Source organism: Oncorhynchus keta, chromosome 4 (genome assembly GCF_023373465.1).
Source record: "Oncorhynchus keta strain PuntledgeMale-10-30-2019 chromosome 4, Oket_V2, whole genome shotgun sequence".
In the NCBI taxonomy this organism is placed as follows: domain Eukaryota; kingdom Metazoa; phylum Chordata; class Actinopteri; order Salmoniformes; family Salmonidae; genus Oncorhynchus; species Oncorhynchus keta.
In genome coordinates, this window is record NC_068424.1 from 16,491,577 (window position 1) to 16,515,501 (window position 23,925).

The 23,925-nt window shown below is 41.2% G+C and overlaps 1 protein-coding gene across 2 annotated transcripts in view; it reads right to left on the reverse strand.

The window, feature by feature from the left end:
* Window positions 1–23,925, reverse strand: part of LOC118380004 (ribosomal protein S6 kinase alpha-3-like) — a 61,186-nt gene that overhangs the window by 15,730 nt on the left and 21,531 nt on the right. For both annotated transcript variants that reach the window (XM_052502114.1, XM_052502103.1), the window contains exons 3-4: window positions 11,009–11,125; window positions 10,613–10,694 (exon numbers count right to left, since the gene is read on the reverse strand). In XM_052502114.1, coding sequence (XP_052358074.1) covers window positions 10,613–10,694; window positions 11,009–11,125 — 199 coding nt within the window. The remainder of the gene's footprint in view (window positions 1–10,612; window positions 10,695–11,008; window positions 11,126–23,925) is intronic.

Below are 23,925 nucleotides of genomic sequence, written 5' to 3' on the forward strand. Positions count from 1 at the left end.
CACACACACACACACACACACACACACACACACACACACACACACACACACACACACACACACACACACACACACACACACACACACACACACACACACACAGTATTAAAACATACAGAGTCCCTCTATATATCTTTATTCCCCTCTACCTATCCCCCTTCCTCTATATATCTTTATTCCCCTCTACCTATCCCCCTTCCTCTATATATCTTTATTCCCCCTCTACCTTTCCACCTCCCTCTATATATCTTTATTCCCCCTCTACCTATCTACCTCCCTCTATATATCTTTATTCCCTCTACCTATCCCCTCCCTCTATATATCTTTATTCCCCTCTACCTATCCCCTTCCTCTATATATCTTTATTCCCCTCTACCTATCCCCTTCCTCTATATATCTTTATTCCCTCTACCTCCCTATATATCTTTATTCCCCTCTACCTATCCCCTCCCTCTATATATCTTTATTCCCTCTACCTCCCTCTATATATCTTTATTCCCTCTACCTATCTACCTCCTCTATATATCTTTATTCCCTCTACCTATCTACCTCCCTCTATATATCTTTATTCCCTCTACCTATCCCCTCCTCTATACATCTTTATTCCCTCTACCTATCTACCTCCCTCTATATATCTTTATTCCCCTCTACCTATCCCCCTCCCTCTATATATCTTTATTCCCCTCTACCTATCTACCTCCCTCTATATATCTTTATTCCCCTCTACCTATCTACCTCCCTCTATATATCTTTATTCCCTCTACCTATCTACCTCCTCTATATATCTTTATTCCCCTCTACCTCCCTCTATATATCTTTATTCCCCTCTACCTATCTACCTCCCTCTATATATCTTTATTCCCCTCTACCTATCTACCTCCCTCTATATATCTTTATTCCCCTCTACCTATCCCCCTCCCTCTATATATCTTTATTCCCCTCTACCTATCCCCTTCCTCTATATATCTTTATTCCCCTCTACCTCCTCTATATATCTGTATTCCCCTCTACCTATCCCCTCCTCTATATATCTTTATTCCCCCTACCTATCCCCTTCCTCTATATATCTTTATTCCCTCTACCTATCCCCTTCCTCTATATATCTTTATTCCCTCTACCTCCTCTATATATCTTTATTCCCTCTACCTATCCCCATCCCTCTATATATCTTTATTCCCTCTACCTATCTACCTCCCTCTATATATCTTTATTCCCCTCTACCTCCCTCTATATATATTTATTCCCCTCTACCTATCCCCCTCCCTCTATATATCTTTATTCCCCTCTAACTCCCTCTATATATCTTTATTCCCCTCTACCTATCTACCTCCCTCTATATATCTTTATTCCCCTCTACCTATCCCCCTCCCTCTATATATCTTTATTCCCCTCTACCTATCCCCCTTCCTCTATATATCTTTATTCCCCTCTACCTTTCCACCTCCCTCTATATATCTTTATTCCCCCTCTACCTATCTACCTCCCTCTATATATCTTTATTCCCCTCTACCTATCCCCCTCCCTCTATATATCTTTATTCCCCTCTACCTATCCCCCTTCCTCTATATATCTTTATTCCCCTCTACCTATCCCCCTTCCTCTATATATCTTTATTCCCCTCTACCTCCCTCTATATATCTTTATTCCCCTCTACCTATCCCCTCCTCTATATATCTTTATTCCCCTCTACCTCCCTCTATATATCTTTATTCCCCTCTACCTATCTACCTCCCTCTATATATCTTTATTCCCCTCTACCTATCTACCTCCCTCTATATATCTTTATTCCCCTCTACCTATCCCCCTCCCTCTATACATCTTTATTCCCCTCTACCTATCTACCTCCCTCTATATATCTTTATTCCCCTCTACCTATCCCCCTCCCTCTATATATCTTTATTCCCCTCTACCTATCTACCTCCCTCTATATATCTTTATTCCCCTCTACCTATCTACCTCCCTCTATATATCTTTATTCCCTCTACCTATCTACCTCCCTCTATATATCTTTATTCCCTCTACCTCCCTCTATATATCTTTATTCCCTCTACCTATCTACCTCCCTCTATATCTTTATTCCCCTCTACCTATCTACCTCCTCTATATATCTTTATTCCCCTCTACCTATCCCCTCCCTCTATATCTTTATTCCCCTCTACCTATCCCCTTCCTCTATATATCTTTATTCCCCTCTACCTCCCTCTATATATCTGTATTCCCCTCTACCTATCCCCTCCCTCTATATATCTTTATTCCCCTCTACCTATCCCCTTCCTCTATATATCTTTATTCCCCTCTACCTATCCCCTTCCTCTATATATCTTTATTCCCTCTACCTATCCCCTTCCTCTATATATCTTTATTCCCCTCTACCTCCCTCTATATATCTTTATTCCCCTCTACCTATCCCCCTCCCTCTATATATCTTTATTCCCCTCTACCTCCCTCTATATATCTTTATTCCCTCTACCTATCTACCTCCCTCTATATATCTTTATTCCCCTCTACCTATCTACCTCCCTCTATATATCTTTATTCCCCTCTACCTATCCCCCTTCCTCTATACATCTTTATTCCCCTCTACCTATCTACCTCCCTCTATATATCTTTATTCCCCTCTACCTATCCCCCTCCCTCTATATATCTTTATTCCCTCTACCTATCCCCTTCCTCTATATATCTTTATTCCCCTCTACCTATCTACCTCCTCTATATATCTTTATTCCCTCTACCTATCTACCTCCTCTATATATCTTTATTCCCTCTACCTCCTCTATATATATTTATTCCCCTCCCATCCCCTCCTCTATATATCTTTATTCCCTCTAACTCCCTCTATATATCTTTATTCCCTCTACCTATCTACCTCCCTCTATATATCTTTATTCCTCACCTATCTACCTCCTCTATATATCTTTATTCCCCCTACCTATCCCCTCCCTCTATACATCTTTATTCCCCTCTACCTATCTACCTCCCTCTATATATCTTTATTCCCCTCTACCTATCCCCTCCCCTATATATCTTTATTCCCTCTACCTATCCCCTTCCTCTATATATCTTTATTCCTCTACCTATCTACCTCCCTCTATATATCTTTATTCCCTCTACCTATCCCCTTCCTCTATATATCTTTATTCCCCTCTACCTATCCCCTTCCTCTATATCTTTATTCCCCTCTACCTCCCTCTATATATCTTTATTCCCTCTACCTATCCCCTCCCTCTATATATCTTTATTCCCTCTACCTCCCTCTATATATCTTTATTCCCTCTACCTATCTACCTCCCTCTATATATCTTTATTCCCTCTACCTATCTACCTCCCTCTATATATCTTTATTCCCCTCTACCTATCCCCTCCCTCTATACATCTTTATTCCCTCTACCTATCTACCTCCCTCTATATATCTTTATTCCCTCTACCTATCCCCTCCTCTATATATCTTTATTCCCTCTACCTATCTACCTCCTCTATATATCTTTATTCCCTCACCTATCTACCTCCCTCTATATATCTTTATTCCCTCTACCTATCTACCTCCTCTATATATCTTTATTCCCTCTACCTCCCTCTATATATCTTTATTCCCTCTACCTATCTACCTCCCTCTATATATCTTTATTCCCCTCTACCTATCTACCTCCCTCTATATATCTTTATTCCCCTCTACCTATCCCCCTCCCTCTATATATCTTTATTCCCCTCTACCTATCCCCCTTCCTCTATATATCTTTATTCCCCTCTACCTCCCTCTATATATCTGTATTCCCCTCTACCTATCCCCCTCCCTCTATATATCTTTATTCCCCTCTACCTATCCCCCTTCCTCTATATATCTTTATTCCCCTCTACCTATCCCCCTTCCTCTATATATCTTTATTCCCCTCTACCTCCCTCTATATATCTTTATTCCCCTCTACCTATCCCCATCCCTCTATATATCTTTATTCCCTCTACCTATCTACCTCCCTCTATATATCTTTATTCCCTCTACCTCCCTCTATATATATTTATTCCCCTCTACCTATCCCCTCCTCTATATATCTTTATTCCCCTAACTCCCTCTATATATCTTTATTCCCTCTACCTATCTACCTCCTCTATATATCTTTATTCCCCTCTACCTATCCCCTTCCTCTATATATCTTTATTCCCCTCTACCTATCCCCTTCCTCTATATATCTTTATTCCCCCTCTACCTTTCCACCTCCTCTATATATCTTTATTCCCCCTCTACCTATCTACCTCCTCTATATATCTTTATTCCCTCTACCTATCCCCTCCCTCTATATATCTTTATTCCCTCTACCTATCCCCTTCCTCTATATATCTTTATTCCCCTCTACCTATCCCCTTCCTCTATATATCTTTATTCCCCTCTACCTCCCTCTATATATCTTTATTCCCCTCTACCTATCCCCCTCCCTCTATATATCTTTATTCCCTCTACCTCCTCTATATATCTTTATTCCCTACCTATCTACCTCCCTCTATATATCTTTATTCCCCTCTACCTATCTACCTCCCTCTATATATCTTTATTCCCTCTACCTATCCCCTCCTCTATACATCTTTATTCCCCTCTGCCTATCTACCTCCCTCTATATATCTTTATTCCCTCTACCTATCCCCCTCCCTCTATATATCTTTATTCCCCTACCTATCTACCTCCCTCTATATCTTTATTCCCTCACCTATCTACCTCCCTCTATATATCTTTATTCCTCTACCTATCTACCTCCCTCTATATATCTTTATTCCCTCCCTCCCTCTATATATCTTTATTCCCTCTACCTATCTACCTCCCTCTATATATCTTTATTCCCCTACCTATCTACCTCCCTCTATATATCTTTATTCCTCTACCTATCCCCTCCTCTATATATCTTTATTCCCTCTACCTATCCCCTTCCTCTATATATCTTTATTCCCCTCACCTCCCTCTATATATCTGTATTCCCCACCTATCCCCTCCCTCTATATATCTTTATTCCCCTCTACCTATCCCCTTCCTCTATATATCTTTATTCCCCTCTACCTATCCCCTTCCTCTATATATCTTTATTCCCCTACCTATCCCCCTTCCTCTATATATCTTTATTCCCTCTCTCCCTCTATATATCTTTATTCCCTCTACCTATCCCCCCTCCTCTATATATCTTTATTCCCTCTACCTCCCCTCTATATATCTTTATTCCCCTCTACCTATCTACCTCCCTCTATATATCTTTATTCCCTCTACCTATCTACCTCCTCTATATATCTTTATTCCCTCTACCTATCCCCTCCTCTATACATCTTTATTCCCTCTACCTATCTACCTCCTCTATATATCTTTATTCCCCTCTACCTATCCCCTCCCTCTATATATCTTTATTCCCCTCTACCTATCCCCTTCCTCTATATATCTTTATTCCCCTCTACCTATCTACCTCCCTCTATATATCTTTATTCCCTCTACCTATCTACCTCCCTCTATATATCTTTATTCCCTCTACCTCCCTCTATATATATTTATTCCCTCTACCCATCCTCCCTCTATATATCTTTATTCCCTCTAACTCCCTCTATATATCTTTATTCCCCTCTACCTATCTACCTCCTCTATATATCTTTATTCCCTCTACCTATCTACCTCCTCTATATATCTTTATTCCCTCTACCTATCCCCTCCCTCTATACATCTTTATTCCCTCTACCTATCTACCTCCTCTATATATCTTTATTCCCTCTACCTATCCCCTCCCCTATATATCTTTATTCCCTCTACCTATCCCCTTCCTCTATATATCTTTATTCCCTCTACCTATCTACCTCCCTCTATATATCTTTATTCCCCTCTACCTATCCCCTTCCTCTATATATCTTTATTCCCTCTACCTATCCCCTTCCTCTATATATCTTTATTCCCTCTACCTCCCTCTATATATCTTTATTCCCCTCTACCTATCCCCTCCCTCTATATATCTTTATTCCCCTCTACCTCCCTCTATATATCTTTATTCCTCTACCTATCTACCTCCCTCTATATATCTTTATTCCCCTCTACCTATCTACCTCCCCTCTATATATCTTTATTCCCTCTACCTATCTACCTCCTCTATATATCTTTATTCCCCTCTACCTCCTCTATATATCTTTATTCCCTCTACCTATCTACCTCCCTCTATATATCTTTATTCCCTCTACCTATCTACCTCCTCTATATATCTTTATTCCCTCTACCTATCCCCCTCCTCTATATCTTTATTCCCTCTACCTATCCCCTTCCTCTATATATCTTTATTCCCCTCTACCTCCCTCTATATATCTGTATTCCCCTCTACCTATCCCCTCCTCTATATATCTTTATTCCCCTCTACCTATCCCCTTCCTCTATATATCTTTATTCCCTCTACCTATCCCCTTCCTCTATATATCTTTATTCCCTCTACCTATCCCCCTTCCTCTATATATCTTTATTCCCTCTACCTCCCTCTATATATCTTTATTCCCCTCTACCTATCCCCTCCCTCTATATATCTTTATTCCCTCTACCTCCCTCTATATATCTTTATTCCCCTCTACCTATCTACCTCCCTCTATATATCTTTATTCCCTCTACCTATCTACCTCCTCTATATATCTTTATTCCCTCTACCTATCCCCTCCCTCTATACATCTTTATTCCCCTCTACCTATCTACCTCCTCTATATATCTTTATTCCCTCTACCTATCCCCTCCTCTATATATCTTTATTCCCTCTACCTATCCCCTTCCTCTATATATCTTTATTCCCTCTACCTATCTACCTCCCTCTATATATCTTTATTCCCTCTACCTATCTACCTCCCTCTATATATCTTTATTCCCTCTACCTCCCTCTATATATATTTATTCCCTCTACCTATCCCCCTCCTCTATATATCTTTATTCCCTCTAACTCCCTCTATATATCTTTATTCCCTCTACCTATCTACCTCCTCTATATATCTTTATTCCCTCTACCTATCTACCTCCTCTATATATCTTTATTCCCCTCTACCTATCCCCCTCCCTCTATACATCTTTATTCCCCTCTACCTATCTACCTCCCTCTATATATCTTTATTCCCCTCTACCTATCCCCCTCCCCCTATATATCTTTATTCCCCTCTACCTATCCCCCTTCCTCTATATATCTTTATTCCCTCTACCTATCTACCTCCCTCTATATATCTTTATTCCCCTCTACCTATCCCCCTTCCTCTATATATCTTTATTCCCCTCTACCTATCCCCCTTCCTCTATATATCTTTATTCCCCTCTACCTCCCTCTATATATCTTTATTCCCCTCTACCTATCCCCCTCCCTCTATATATCTTTATTCCCCTCTACCTCCCTCTATATATCTTTATTCCCCTCTACCTATCTACCTCCCTCTATATATCTTTATTCCCCTCTACCTATCTACCTCCCTCTATATATCTTTATTCCCCTCTACCTATCCCCCTCCCTCTATACATCTTTATTCCCCCTCTACCTATCCCCCTCCCTCTATATATCTTTATTCCCCTCTACCTATCTACCTCCCTCTATATATCTTTATTCCCCTCTACCTATCTACCTCCCTCTATATATCTTTATTCCCTCTACCTATCTACCTCCCTCTATATATCTTTATTCCCCTCTACCTCCCTCTATATATCTTTATTCCCCTCTACCTATCTACCTCCCTCTATATATCTTTATTCCCCTCTACCTATCTACCTCCCTCTATATATCTTTATTCCCCTCTACCTATCTACCTCCCTCTATATATCTTTATTCCCTCTACCTATCTACCTCCCTCTATATATCTTTATTCCCCTCTACCTCCCTCTATATATCTTTATTCCCCTCTACCTATCTACCTCCCTCTATATATCTTTATTCCCCTCTACCTATCTACCTCCCTCTATATATCTTTATTCCCCTCTACCTATCCCCCTCCCTCTATATATCTTTATTCCCCTCTACCTATCCCCCTTCCTCTATATATCTTTATTCCCCTCTACCTCCCTCTATATATATCTTTATTCCCCTCTACCTATCCCCCTCCCTCTATATATCTTTATTCCCCTCTACCTCCCTCTATATATCTTTATTCCCCTTTACCTCCCTCTATATATCTTTATTCCCCTCTACCTATCCCCCTTCCTCTATATATCTTTATTCCCCTCTACCTATCTACCTCCCCCTATATATCTTTATTCCCCCTCTACCTATCTACCTCCCTCTATATATCTTTATTCCCCTCTACCTATCCCCCTTCCTCTATATATCTTTATTCCCCTCTACCTATCTACCTCCCTCTATATATCTACCTCCCTATATATCTTTATTCCCCTCTACCTATCCCCCTCCCTCTATATATCTTTATTCCCCTCTACCTATCTACCTCCCCCTATATATCTTTATTCCCCCTCTACCTATCTACCTCCCTCTATATATCTTTATTCCCCTCTACCTATCCCCCTTCCTCTATATATCTTTATTCCCCTCTACCTATCTACCTCCCTCTATATATCTACCTCCCTCTATATATCTTTATTCCCCTCTACCTATCCCCCTCCCTCTATATATCTTTCTGTCTCCCCCTCCCTTTATCGTTCTCTCTCTCTTTCCCCCTTCCTCTATCTTTCCCCCTTCCTCTATCTATCTATCTCTCTCTCTCTTCCCCCCTTCTATCTATCTCTCTTCCTTTCCCCCTTCCTCTATTTATCTATCTCTCTCCCTTTCCCCCTTCTTCTATCTATCTCTCTCTCTTCCCCCCTTCTTCTATCTATCTCTCTCTCTTCCCCCCTTCTATCTATCTCCCTCTCTTCCCCCCTTCTTCTATCTATCTCTCTTCCTTTATCTCTCTCTCTTTCCCCCTTCTTCTATCTATCTCTCTTCCTTTCCCCCTTCCTCTATCTATCTCTCTCTCTTTCCCCCTTCTTCTATCTATCTCTCTCTCTTTCCCCCTTCTTCTATCTATCTCTCTTCCTTTCCCCCTTCCTCTATCTCTCTCTCTCTCTTCCCCCTTCTTCTATCTATCTCTCTCTCTTTCCCCCTTCTTCTATCTATCTCTCTTCCTTTCCCCCTTCCTCTATCTCTCTCCCTTTCCCCCTTTATCTATCTCTCTCCATTTCCCCCTTTATCTGTCTCTCTCCCTTTCCCCATTCTTCTATCTATCTCTCTCCCTTTCCCCATTCTTCTATCTATCTCTCTCTCTTTCCCCCTTCTTCTATCTATCTCTCTCTCTTCCCCCTTCTTCTATCTATCTCTCTCCCTTTCCCCCTTCCTCTATCTATCTCTCTTCCTTTCCCCCTTCCTCTATCTATCTCTCTTCCTTTCCCCCTTCCTCTATCTCTCTATCTCTCTCCCTTTCCCCCTTCCTCTATCTCTCTCTCTTTCCCCTTTCTTATATCTATCTCTCTTCCTTTCCCCATTCTTATATCTATATCTCTTCCTTTCCCCCTTCCTCTATCTATCTCTCTTTCCCCCTTCTTCTATCTATCTCTCTCCCTTTCCCCCTTCTTCTATCTATCTCTCTTCCTTTCCCCCTTCCTCTATCTATATCTCTCTTCCTTTCCCCCCTTCCTCTATCTCTCTCCCTTTCCCCCTTCTTCCATCTCTCTCTCTCTCCCTTTCCCCCTTCCTCTATCTATCTCTCTCCCTTTCCCCCTTCCTCTATCTATCTCTCTCCCTTTCCCCCTTCCTCTATCTATCTCTCTCCCTTTCCCCCTCTATCTCTCTCCCTTCCCCCTTCCTCTATCTATCTCTCTCCCTTTCCCCCTCTATCTCTCTCCCTTTCCCCCTTCCTCTATCTATCTTTCTCTCTGCCTTTCCCTCTCCCTCTCTCTCTTTCTTGGCATGAAAGTGGCTCCCAGATGGCAATGGATGAGTAATTGAATAAAGGAGGGAAATAAATATAAAATCAACAAGAGAGGAGGAGGAGGAGGAGTGGCGAGGGAGAGAGAGAGAGAGAGAGAGAGAGAGAGAAAAAGAAAAAGAGAGAGAGAGAAAAAGAAAAAGAGAGAGAGAGTAAGAAATAAAAGAGAAAGAGAGAGAGAGACAAGAGAAGAGAGAGAGAGACGAGAGAGAGAGAGAGAGAGAGAGAGAGAGAGAGAGAGAGAGAGAGAGAGAGAGAGAGAGAGAGAGAGAGAGAGAGAGAGAGAGAGAGAGAGAGAGAGACAAGAGAAGAGAGAGAGAAAGAGAGAGAGAAAGAGAGAGAGAGAGAGAGAGAGCAGAATCCCTCCACTGTCGGTGAATATGAGGTGTGTGGCCAGCAGATGGTGATGGTAGTCTCTCTGATATAAAGCAGTCTGTTGGCGTGTTCCATTTCCAACAAACAGGGCTATTACATTGCTCCCCAATGGGGGGGCTAGAGGTTCAGGGCCAAGGGGATTTAACCACAGCACTTTTGGGGAGGCGCTGCAGCCCTCAGCTTCAAATGAGTGATGGAACTTTCCACTACTTCAACGCCCAACCCTGTAGAGAGCAGCGGTTTGCCATTCTATCGTGAGGCCCTGATAGTATGTCACACTGACATGATTCCAGGAGAGAAAAATGTACTTCTGCTCTGAAATCACCTCCCCTCTACCTCCCTCTCCATCCCTCATTACCTTTCAGTGTGGCTTTCTTCAGAACCTTCATGGCATAGAGCTGTCCTGCATCTGGACCTGTAGCCTTCTTGACCAGGAACACCTACACACACACATCACACACACATCACACACACACACACGCACACACACACACAAGAATAAATGTTGAGGAAAAAGGTGAAAGATGAACGACAAACATGAAAACGCACACACACACAATCGTTCATTCAAAAAAGATGACAAGGTGTGAAGGGCCCTTACCTTGTGGTTGCTATAGCAACTCTCTGTCATAAGGATAAGTAATAGAAACATCAGTGGAATCAAACACACGCACGCACGCACGCACGCACACACACACACACACACACACACACACACACACACACACACACACACACACACACACACACACACCTTTCCGAAGGAGCCTTGTCCTAGGACCTTGCGGAGCTCGAACTGTCGAGGGTCACCCTTCTCTGACCCCTCCTTGGTATGGTTGGTGATGTTGATTTCATTGACACTCTCGTCTTCCTGTTGGACAGACACACATACAGTTGTAGTCGGAAGTTTACATAGAGTCATTGGAGCCATTAAAACTTGTTTTTCAACCACTCCACAAATTTCTTGTTAACAAACTGTAGTTTTGGCAAGACGGTTAGGACATCTACTTTGTACATGACACAAGTCATTTTTCCAACTATTGTTTACAGACAGATTATTTCACTTCCAAGTCACTGTATCACAATTCCAGTGGGTCAGAACTTTACATACACTAAGTTGACTGTGCCTTTAAACAGCTTGGACAATTCCAGAAAATGATGTCATGGCTTTAGATGTTTCTGATAGGCTAATTGACATCATTTGAGTCAATTGGAGGTGTACCTGTGGATGTATTTCAAGGCCAACCTTCAAACTCAGTGCCTCTTTGCTTGACATCATGGGAAAATCAAAAGAAATCAGCCAAGACCTCAGAATAAAAATTGTAGACCTCCACAAATCTGGTTCATCCTTGGGAGAAATTTCCAAACGCCTGAAGGTACCACGTTCATCTGTACAAACAATAGTACGCAAGTATAAACACCATGGAACCACACAGCCGTCATACCGCTCGGGAAGGAGACGCGTTCTGTCTCCTAGAGATGAATGTACTTTGGTGCAAAAAGTGCAAATTAATCCCAGAACAACAGCAAAGGACCTTTTGAAGATGCTGGAGGAACCAGGTACAAAAGTATCTATATCCACAGTAAAACAAGTCCTATATCGACATACCTGAGAGGTCGCTCAGCAAGGAAGAAGCCACAAAACCGCTATTAAAAAGCCAGACTACGGTTTGCAATTTATTGTGGGAAGCATGTTGAAGGTTACCCGAAACGTTTGACCTAAATTAAACTATTTAAAGGCAATGCTACCAAATACTAATTGAGTATATGTAAACTTCTGACCCACTGGGAATGTGATGAAAGAAATAAAAGCTAAAATAATTAATTCTCTCTACTATTATTCTGACATTTCATTTTCTTAAAATAAAGTGGTGATCCTAACTGACCTAAAACAGGGACTTTTTACTAGGATTAAATGTCAGGAATTGTTAAACTGAGTTTAAATGTATTTGGCTAAGGTGTATGTAAATGTCTGACTTCAACTGTACATTTCTACACACACAACACACTCCAAACACAACTTAGACACACAGTAAGCCAACGATGGACAGCTAGCCTTGCAGTTGCCATGGTGCCATCCCTAATCCTTCTGCTACCTCAGAGTAACCAATGACTTCACACTGCGTTGTGTGTGCGTGTGCATGCGTGTGCATGTGTACATTTTTCCCTGTCTCTCTTCTGCCTCCCCCATCACTCATTCTAGATCAGCTTCATGTATCTCTGAAAAGCGAGAGAGAGAGAGAGACACACCAACAGTGGTCATTCTCCACCCCATCCCTCTACTGCCCCCTCCTCCACAACCACCTCAATTCCCCCGCCCCCTCCTGTTTCACAGCTCATGTCATCAACGCCCAAATATGGAATTTCACACACCTCTGTATGCAAATTTGTCCACATCTCCAGATGTCACTAACAGGAGCTCATATACAGCTTTATAACCATCATATGCAATGTTCCCTCAAATTATTTTCGGGCGGCTGAGCAAACATGAACGTTGTGAACATTCTGTGCAACTTCCAGTGCATATTTAGTGTGAACAGAGGCTGTACCCTCTTTAAGTTCCAGTTCTAACAGTGGCCATGTAGGCAGGCTACTGTGTCTATTTTATCATTATGTAGGGCTACCAAAGTGGCCTACCTTCAAAAACAATGGAGAAAATACATCCAATTAAATTTTAACATGGAAATAAATAGCTGTTCTATCATTCAGCCTACAGTAGCAGCCAATGTGTGGTGGGCTTGACATTATGTAACGATTTTCTTCTTCATATGACGAGGAGTATGAAATATCGGACCAATGTGCAGCGTAGTAAGTGTCCATAATATATTTATTAAACTGAACACAGAATACAAAAGAACAAGAGAAATAAATGAAAAACCGAAACAGTTTTGTATGGTAAAACACAGACACAGAAAACAACTACCCACCACCCATAGTGGGAAAACAGGCTGCCTAAGTATGGTTCTCAACCAGAGACAACGAATGACAGATGTCTCTGATTGAGAACCATACCAGGCCAAAACCAGAAATACAAAACCTAGAATACAAAACATAGAATTCCCACCCCAACTCACGCCCTGATCAAACTAAAACATAGACATAAAAAAGGAACTAAGGTCAGGAAGTGACACATTAACCTGTTTATCCAGTTGTCGTTCAGACAAGGAGGTGACTGAAAATGTTGTAGTGTTGTTTGATGCAAGAAACCACTTTACAAAATAAAATGCATTATTATTCCCATACTATTATTACAGAAAATCAGACAAATTATGCTACCCTCTGCCTATTGTCTCCTTAGCTTATTCAAGCCTGTCTTAAAATACAACACTGCCACTTTAAGTTAAAAAAAAAAAGAAGCTCTTTTTGACTTTCTTTTCAAAGTTGCCTATAAATGTACATGTTTTGTGCTCTTGTAGGAAGCAATCACTCCTCTATTGCTGACTACAGATGATCTATAACTGGGCTAATAACTCACTAACTAGCAAAGCATATGAACATATATGTACAAATATGCACATGTAGTTCTCGCTTTGATCTCAAAACAAGTGCATCTAGTCACAACCACTCATGTTGTAAACACAGTCCAGTTCAAAGTAAATGGTACAGATCCATATATGGCAATGATCTATTTGCATGTAGGCCTACTGCAGCTCTGATTGTTCCTACAATCACCGGTCTATGTAGAGTACGGGCTGAGTAGTGTGTGTCAATGCAATAGAATCCTACTCCGACACGTTCTGCCTACAACAAAAGCTCTTGCATAGTTTGTTTTGGTATATTGCATTAAAAGTGCATAATATTGCGTTGATTCGATCACAATTGCCACAGTAGAGGGAAACGTTGATAGTGTTAACAGGGAAAACTCTAGAACAGTGGTCACCAACCTTTTCTGATACTGAGGCAGACTGAGGGTCCGCCTCTCAACATCACTTCGCTCTCCCTTTCCTCCACTGACACAGACGAAAAAGGGACACCGTCTTTCAGCTGATGGCCAAAATCGAGTCGCACCGTATTATTTCTGCCTCAAGCACAATAAAACAGTTTTAGAAATGTCGGAGTGTTTCTATCCAAATATACTAATAATATGCATATCTTATATTCCTGGCATGAGTAGAAGGAAGTTGAAATTGGGCACGCTATTTATCCAAAAGTGAAAATGCTGCCCCTATACCTTAAGAAGTTAAGTGGGAGAACTTGCACAATTGGTGGCTGACCTCCCCCCCCACTGTATATATATATACATATACAATATTTAATTTAATTTATTCTTAAAAATAAAAAAAATATTTATATATACAGTGGGGAGAACAAGTATTTGATACACTGCTGATTTTTGCAGGTTTTCCTACTTACAAAGCATGTAGAGGTTTGTAATTTTTATTATAGGTACACTTCAACTGTGAGAGACAGAATCTAAACAAAAATCCAGAAAATCACATTGTATGAATTTTAAGTAATTAATTTGCATTTTATTGCATGACATAAGTATTTGATCACCTACCAACCAGTATGAATTCCGGCTCTTTCAGACCTGTTAGTTTTTCTTTAAGAAGCCCTCCTGTTCTCCACTCATTACCTGTATTAATTGCACCTTTTTAACTCGTTACCTGTTTAAAAAACACCTATATATTTTTTATTTATTTAAAATATTTATTTATTTATTGGGGGGTACGTTTCATTTAGCAAAATCCTTGTTCCGATCTCCTGACCCACAGTATGTAAAGGTACGGCTGACTATGTCGGTTGCGGATGGTTTATGTTTAGACCGGCATTGCTTAGCAATATAATCATGTGAGGCTATATCTTGCTTATCTCTGGGATTGACCCAGGATGAAGCTTAAGTGCGCAATATGTTTAAGTTGCAACTTATTATGTTTAGGTTTATTAGATGCTAATTGAACACTTTATTTGCGGTAGTCTCCTCAGTTCATATGTTAGTAGAAGTTCTAGGATAGTGAGAGATTAAAGTATAGTTGGGATTTTATTTTTGTTTTACCTCTTGTTCGAGGTCGCGCCGTGCTTTTTTGGCATCGGCCAGACAATGTGTTTATTATTTTTATTTTTAATTGTTTTTCTCTCCTATTTGTGCATGCCTGTTAAATGTGGGTTGATGGGGGTGGTAAGTATTGGGGAACAGGGTGGGAAGTAAAGGTGCTTGCAGAGGGGGAGGGGTGGGTTGGATACTGCTCGGGTGTAGGTGCTACATATGCTGATCGTGATGGTTTGGTGCGCTTTCTTACCTTTTTATCGAGTTACATGTTATGCAGGCCACCATAGGAACTACAAACGAGAGGAGGGTGGGGCTTACATTCACTTCCTGGAATGTCAAGGGTTTAAATGAACCAATTAAGAGAGGCAAGGTCCAAGCCCACTTGAAAGCACTCTCATCTGATATTATATTTTTGCAAGAAACCCATCTGAAAAATAACTCTCATAGGAGACTTAATTGTAGGTGGGTGGGGCAAGTGTATCACTCTAACTTCTCTGCCAAAACGAGAGGCACAGCGATTCTGGTACGGAAAGGAATTCCCTTTCTACATAAAACCACTATTGCGGATAAAGTGGGTCGGTATGTGATCGAAATAGGAGAAATCCACACTACTTCAGTAACTCTACTAAATATCTACGGGCCAAACATTGATAACGATTCCTTGCCCTGATTCCAGATATCTCCCATACTAACCTGGTCATTGGAGGGGACCTTAACTGTGTGCTAGACCAATATTTGGATAGATTCTCTACCTGGCGAACCCCTACCTCCTATTCAAGCGAATTCTTGAATACCCACGTAAAAAATTCTAACTTATTTGATATATGGAGGATCGCTAACCCTACGGGTAGGGAATACTCCTTTTACTCTCATGTTCACAAGGTTTACACTCGAATTGACTACTTTTTGTTGGATGCTAGACTACTCCCCTATACCTGTAATGTGAGGTATCATGATATTATAATCTCGGACCACAGTCCACTCACCTTCTCCCTGAGATTGGGTGACATTGTACCAAACGAGAGGGTCTGGAGGTTGAATCCTCAGCTCCTCACAGAACCAACATTATGTGAACATCTTAAAGACCAAATTAAATTTTTCTTTGATACCAACGACAACACAGAGACTTCCCCAGCATTATTGTGGGAAACACTGAAGGCTTATCTGAGAGGCTGTAGCATCTCCTTTCAGGCTGTCAGGAGTAGGCAAAACTGGAAGAACTGGAGGGACAAATACACTTACTGGATACGGAGAATGCTAGCCATCCATCTATGGAGAAACATAAAAAAATTACCTCTTTAAAATTTGAATATAATCAGATTATCTCAGCTAAAATTGCTAAATCTTTTCTCTATGCCAAGCAAAAATATTTTGAGTTTGGTGACAAACCACACAAATTACTCGCCAGACTACTTTGAAAAAATGTGAGTGACCGAATGATTCACAACGTTAAATCTGCATCTGGGGAATTACTCTCGTCCCCCAAAGACATCAATGACAGATTCCGTCAGTTTTATGAGACTCTATATACATCTAAAGCGGATCCTAACCCCTTAATTATGCAAAACAAATTGGAGGACTGTAATCTTCCTGCCCTGAACCAGGAAGATTCTATCTTCCTGAATAAGGAAATATCTCTTGAAGAAATTTGAGAAACAATTAAATCTCTAAAGAGTGGCAAGACCCCAGGCCCAGTTGGATACCCTGGTGAATTCTATAAAACATTCAGCAACATGCTCTCTCCCTATCTGCACAAAATGTTGGTTCAGGCCAATGAGGATGGATTCTACTTTGGACGAAGCGTTCATTACAGTTATACATAAGAAGGGTAAAGATCCAGAAGAGGTAGGGTCATACAGACCAATATCTCTCCTTAATACAGACCAAAATATTCTAGCAAAAACTCTGGCTAACAGGCTTAGCACTTTAATTGACAAATTGGACCAGCCCGGCTTTATCCCTAACAGAAACTCATTCTTCAATCTCAGGCGCCTCTTCAACATTATGTATTTTCTGAGGTTACCCAACGTGGACCTTGCCGTCATATCTCTTGACGCCGAAAAGGCGTGGCCCTATCTATTCAAGGTCCTATAGAAATGTAATATTGGAGATGGGTTCATAAATTGGATCCAGCTTTTATATAGGAACCCCTGTGCCAGAATACTCACTAACCAATCATTGTCGCCCCGATTTAACCTTTACAGAGGGACAAGGCAGGGTTGTGCGCTGTCGCCTATGCTCTTCGCCCTAATTATCTAACCTCTCGCTCAGGCGATTAGATCTCATACAGCAATTCACGGCTATAACACTAAAGATACTCTAAATAAGATCTCCCTATACGCAGATGACGTCCTCCTCTACGTAACAGAACACCAGGCTAGTATCCCAGCTATTCTTGACGTGATCAATTTGTTTGGTACCTTCTCGGGAAACAGAATAAATTGTAACAAGGGTGAATTAATGCCCATACGGTCGCAAAACACCCCCTGGCTAGAACATCTCCCAGTTAAGTTATCTTCAGAAAAATTTACCTACCTAGGAATTGTAGTTACCAAACAATACTCCTTACTATTTAAGGAGAATTTCCCCTCTCTGTTGCAAAAACTCAAGGCAAACATACTATTTTGGAGAACTCTCCCAATTTCTCTGCTCTGAAGAATTAATGCCATTAAAATGGTCTTCCTCCCACAACTGCTCTACCAACACCAGAACATCCCAGTATTCATTAAAAAGGTAAGAAAGCGCACCAAACCATCACGATCAGCATATGTAGCACCTACACCCGAGCAGTATCCAACCCACCCCTCCCCTCTGCAAGCACCTTTACTTCCCACCCTGTTCCCCAATACTTACCACCCCCATCAACCCACATTTAACAGGCATGCACAAATAGGAGAAAAACAATTAAAAATAAAACTAACAAATTGTCTGGCCGATGCCAAAAAGCACGGCGCGACCTCGAACAAGAGGTAAAACAAAATAAAATCCCAACTATACTTTCATCTCTCACTATCCTAGAACTTCTACTAACATATGAACTGAGGAGACTACCGCAAATAAAGTGTTCAATTAGCATCTAATAAACCTAAACATAATAAGTTGCAACTTAAACATATTGCGCACTTAAGCTTCATCCTGGGTCAATCCCAGAGATAAGCAAGATATAGCCTCACATGATTATATTGCTAAGCAATGCCGGTCTAAACATAAACCATCCGCAACCGACATAGTCAGCCGTACCTTTACATACTGTGGGTCAGGAGATCGGAACAAGGATTTTGCTAAATGAAACGTACCCCCCAATAAATAAATAAATATTTTAAATAAATAAAAAATATATAGGTGTTTTTTAAACAGGTAACGAGTTAAAAAGGTGCAATTAATACAGGTAATGAGTGGAGAACAGGAGGGCTTCTTAAAGAAAAACTAACAGGTCTGAAAGAGCCGGAATTCATACTGGTTGGTAGGTGATCAAATACTTATGTCATGCAATAAAATGCAAATTAATTACTTAAAATTCATACAATGTGATTTTCTGGATTTTTGTTTAGATTCTGTCTCTCACAGTTGAAGTGTACCTATAATAAAAATTACAAACCTCTACATGCTTTGTAAGTAGGAAAACCTGCAAAAATCAGCAGTGTATCAAATACTTGTTCTCCCCACTGTATATATAAATATTTTTTTTATTTTTAAGAATAAATTAAATTAAATATTGTATATGTATATATATATACAGTGGGGGGGGAGGTCAGCCACCAATTGTGCAAGTTCTCCCACTTAACTTCTTAAGGTATAGGGGGCAGCATTTTCACTTTTGGATAAATAGCGTGCCCAATTTCAACTTCCTTCTACTCATGCCAGGAATATAAGATATGCATATTATTAGTATATTTGGATAGAAACACTCCGACGTTTCTAAAACTGTTTGAATCATGTCTGTGAGTATAACAGAACTTATGTACCATGCAAAGACCCGAGGACTAACCGTTCAGAATTTTTATTTTGGTCCCTGTCTGTTCTCATTGGCAAATTATATTTCTTATTAACCTGTTTTCAGTTCCTACCGCTTTCACTGGATGTCACCAGTCTTTGGAATTTGGTTGAGGTTATTAATTTGTGCAATGAAGAAGTAGGCTATCTAGGAACTGGGTAACACTGTTGAGAGTGCGCAAGACATGAAAAGTAGCATGGTTTGTTGTCTTCCTGTACTGAACACAGATAGACCCGTTTACAATTTGATCGATTATTCACGTTTAAAAATACCTAAAGTTGTGTTACAACGCGTCAAATAAATTGAGGATTGTAAAATAAATAACGAAACAAAACAAAAATGGGGGAATCTAAGTATATCCATCCGAAAGTGTCAATGATCAAACCTGGAAGGCCTCCCAAATACGCATCGCTCTGAACACAGCAGGGATGAAAGTGAACTTAACGTTAAATGAGAGCTCTGACCGCCATCCATTGGTCGGCTCAGCGTCTTACATGTTCCGTAGCCCTTGTTGAGCCCGTATAGTATGGATTGGAGTCCATGAGCAGACCCTAACACACAATGACAAGGCACTCTAACCTGTACGGGGGATTGACGTATATTCCAGGATAAACTTCTCTGCGTCCAACACCGAGGAGAGCCAAATCTTCTCACCGGAAGGCGGGGTAATTCTTATTCTTGCAGGGAAGAGTAAGGCTGGGCGAAGATGGAGTTTGTAGAGTTTGGTCATGACATCTCTGTAGCCGGCGTGGTGCTTTGCCACATCGGGCGCATAATACTCATAGACACAGAATGGATGCCCTTTATGTGACAGGTTGCCCCTCATTCGAGCTTCATGCAGGATAAGATCCTTGGTCTTGAAACTGTGACAACAGATTATTACTGGGCGAGGACGTTGGCCCGGTCCAGGCACTGGGACAAGGGAGCGATGTGCGCGGTCCAGCTGGGGATCCGAATCCAAAACATCCGATCCCATTGCATCCTTCAATAGCTTGGCGAAGAAGTCAGTGGGGCGAGAGCCCGCCTCCACCCCCTCTGCCAGACCAACAACGCGAAGGTTATTACGTCTGGATCGAGCCCTCCAGGTCGACCACTTTCACAGAAAGCCTCTGCACACTATCCTGCAATGACGTGCATAGCTTCTCCAACTCATCGATCCTACCAGCGTTGAATTCAGAAGCTTTCTCAAGGTCCACAATACTCTGGCCATGCGAAGCGACCGTTCGAATGATTCTCTCAATTTTGGTGTCCAGTTCAGCAATAGTGGCCTTAAGATCCTCAGCTATAGCAACACGTAGCTCCCCCAAACCTGTAAAGGAAAACAAGCATCTGCCCCTGATTCGAAAGATTGCAAGTTTGAATCCAGCTATATACATTTTTGTTTTAAGCCTATCCCAAACCATAACCCCTACCATAACCATTTAGATCTAATGCCTAACCGTAACCATTTAGATCTAATGCCTAACCGTAACCATTTAGAGCTAATGCCTAACCGTAACCATTTAGAGCTAATGCCTAACCGTAACCATTTAGAGCGAATGCCTAACCGTAACCATTTAGAGCGAATGCCTAACCGTAACCATTTAGAGCTAATGCCTAACCGTAACCATTTAGAGCTAATGCCTAACCGTAACAATTTAGAGCTAATGCCTAACCGTAACAATTTAGAGCTAATGCCTAACCGTAACAATTTAGAGCTAATGCCTAACCGTAACCATTTAGAGCGAATGCCTAACCGTAACCATTTAGAGCGAATGCCTAACCGTAACCATTTAGAGCGAATGCCTAACCGTAACCATTTAGAGCTAATGCCTAACCGAAACAATTTAGAGCTAATGCCTAACCGTAACCATTTAGAGCTAATGCCTAACCGTAACCATTTAGAGCTAATGCCTAACCGTAACCATTTAGAGCTAATGCCTAACCGTAACCATTTAGAGCTAATGCCTAACCGTAACCATTTAGAGCTAATGCCTAACCGTAACCATTTAGAGCTAATGCCTAACCGTAACCATTTAGAGCTAATGCCTAACCGTAACCATTTAGAGCTAATGCCTAACCGTAACCATTTAGATCTAATGCCTAACCGTAACCATTTAGAGCTAATGCCTAACCGTAACCATTTAGAGCTAATGCCTAACCGTAACCATTTAGAGCTAATGCCTAACCGTAACCATTTAGAGATAATGCCTGAACTGAACTTAAACACTGAAAATTTGACATTTAAGAAACATGGATGAACGTCTAACTCTGAAGTGAGAGCTGGTAGGAAGTTTCAGTTGGAAATACTGAGGTCTGGACACACATACAGTTGAAGTCTGAAGTTTAGATACACTTAGGTTGAAGTCATTAAAACTCGTTATTCAACAACTCCACAAATTTCTTGTTAACAAACTATATTTTTGGCAAGTCGATTAGGACATCTACTTTGTGCATGACACAAGTCATTTTTCCAACTATTGTTTACAGACAGATTATTTCACTTATAATTCACTGTATCACAATTCCAGTGGGTCAGAAGTTTACATACACTAAGTTGACTGTGCCTTTAAACAGATTGGAAAATTCCTGAAAATGATGTCATGGCTTTAGAAGCTTCTGATCGGCTAATTGACATCATTTGAGTCAATTGGAGGTGTACCTGTGGATGTATTTCAAGGCCAACCTTCAAACTCAGTGCCTCTTTGCTTGACATCATGGGAAAATCAAAAGAAATCAGCCAAGACCTCAGAAAAAAAATTGTAGATCTCTAAAAATCTGGTTCATCCTTGGGAGCAATTTCCAAACACCTGAAGGTACCACGTTCATTTGTACAATCAATAGTGCGCAAGTAGAAACACCATGGGACCACTCAGCCGTCATACCGCTCAGGAAGGAGACGCGTTCTGTCTCCTGGAGATGAAAAAGTGAAATCAATGCCAGAACAGCAGAAAAGGACCTTTTGAAGATGCTGGAAGAAACATATACAAAAGTATCTATATCCACAGTAAAACAAGCCCTATATCGACATAACCTGAAAGGCCGCTCAGCAAGGAAGAAGCCACTGCTCCAAAACCACCATAAAAAAAGCCAGACTACGGATTGCAGCTGCAGGACAAAGATCCTATTTTTTGGAAAAATGTCCTCTGGTCTGATGAAACAAAAATAGAACTGTTTGGCTGTAATGACCATCATTATGTTTGGAGGAAAAAGACATCAAGACATCAGTCAGGAAGTTAAAGCTTGGTCGCAAATGGGTCTTCCAAATGGACAATAACCCCAAGCATACTTCCAAAGTTGAGGCAAAATGGCTTAAGGACAACAAAGTCAAGGCATTGGAGTAGCCATCACAAAGCCCTGACCTCAATCCTATAGAAACTTTGTGGGCAGAACTGAAACTGCGTGTGTCAGGAGGAATGGGACAAAATTCATCCAACTTATTGTGGGAAGTGTGTGGAAGGCTACCCGAAACGTTTGACTCAAGTTAAACAATTTAAAAGCAATGCTACCAAATACTAATTGAGTGTATGTAAACTTCTGACCGACTGGGAATGTGATCCACTGGGAATGTGATGAAATAAAAAGCTGAAATAAATCATTTTCTCTACTATTACTCTGACATTTCATATTCTTAAAATAAAGTGGTGATCCTAACTGAATTTTTTACCAAGATTAAATGTCAGGATGTAACGATTTCCGTTGGTGGAAGGAGAGGAGGACCAAAGTGCAGCGTGGTACGTGTCCATAATACGTTTATTCCAGAATGACCCAGAACAAAAACAACGAAACCATAACCGAACAGTTCTGACAGGTGCAACAAACACTAACCAGAAAATAATCACCCAACTCAAAATGGGACAACAGGCTGCCTAAGTATGGCTCCCAATCAGAGACAACGATAGACAGCTGCCTCTGATTGAGAACCATACACATAGAAAATGAAAACCTAGACCTACAACATAGAATACCCACCCACATCACACCCTGACCAAACTAAAAATAGAAACATACAAAGCAATCTACGGTCAGGGCGAGACAATATGTCTATGTCCTGGGAACTGGGCATGACACAGGAATTGTGAAAAACTGAGTTTAAATGTATTTGGCTAAGGTGTATGTAAACGTCTGACTTCAACTGTAGATGTTGAGATATTTCAGCCTGTTTGAACCATGAGGTATTTCTGTGTGTGTGTGTGTGTGTGTGTGTGTGTGTGTGTGTGTGTGTGTGTGTGTGTGTGTGTGTGTGCGTGCGTGCGTGCGTGCGTGCGTGCGTGCGTGCGTGCGTGCGTGCGTGCGTGCGTGCGTGCGTGCGTGCATGTGCGTGCGTGCGCGTGTGTGTGTGTGAATCACACCACAGATGGAGGATCAGAGATGATGCTCATATAGCACTTCTCAATCACAGGATTAAAACTGTACAACACCTGCACACACACACACACACACACACACACACACACACACACACACACACACACACACACACACACACACACACACACACACACACACACACACACACACATCACCTCTTTTCTTATACAACCACACCATTCGTGTTCCATGCCACCACAAATAGTGCGTACGACGTGCATGAGCGCGCGCATGTGTGTCATTAAACTAAAGAGGGAGTGTATTCCAACCCTCCCAGATCACTAGAACTCAATCCCACTGTAGCTGCGTGGGCCAATTCATTTAATGACGTCAATTA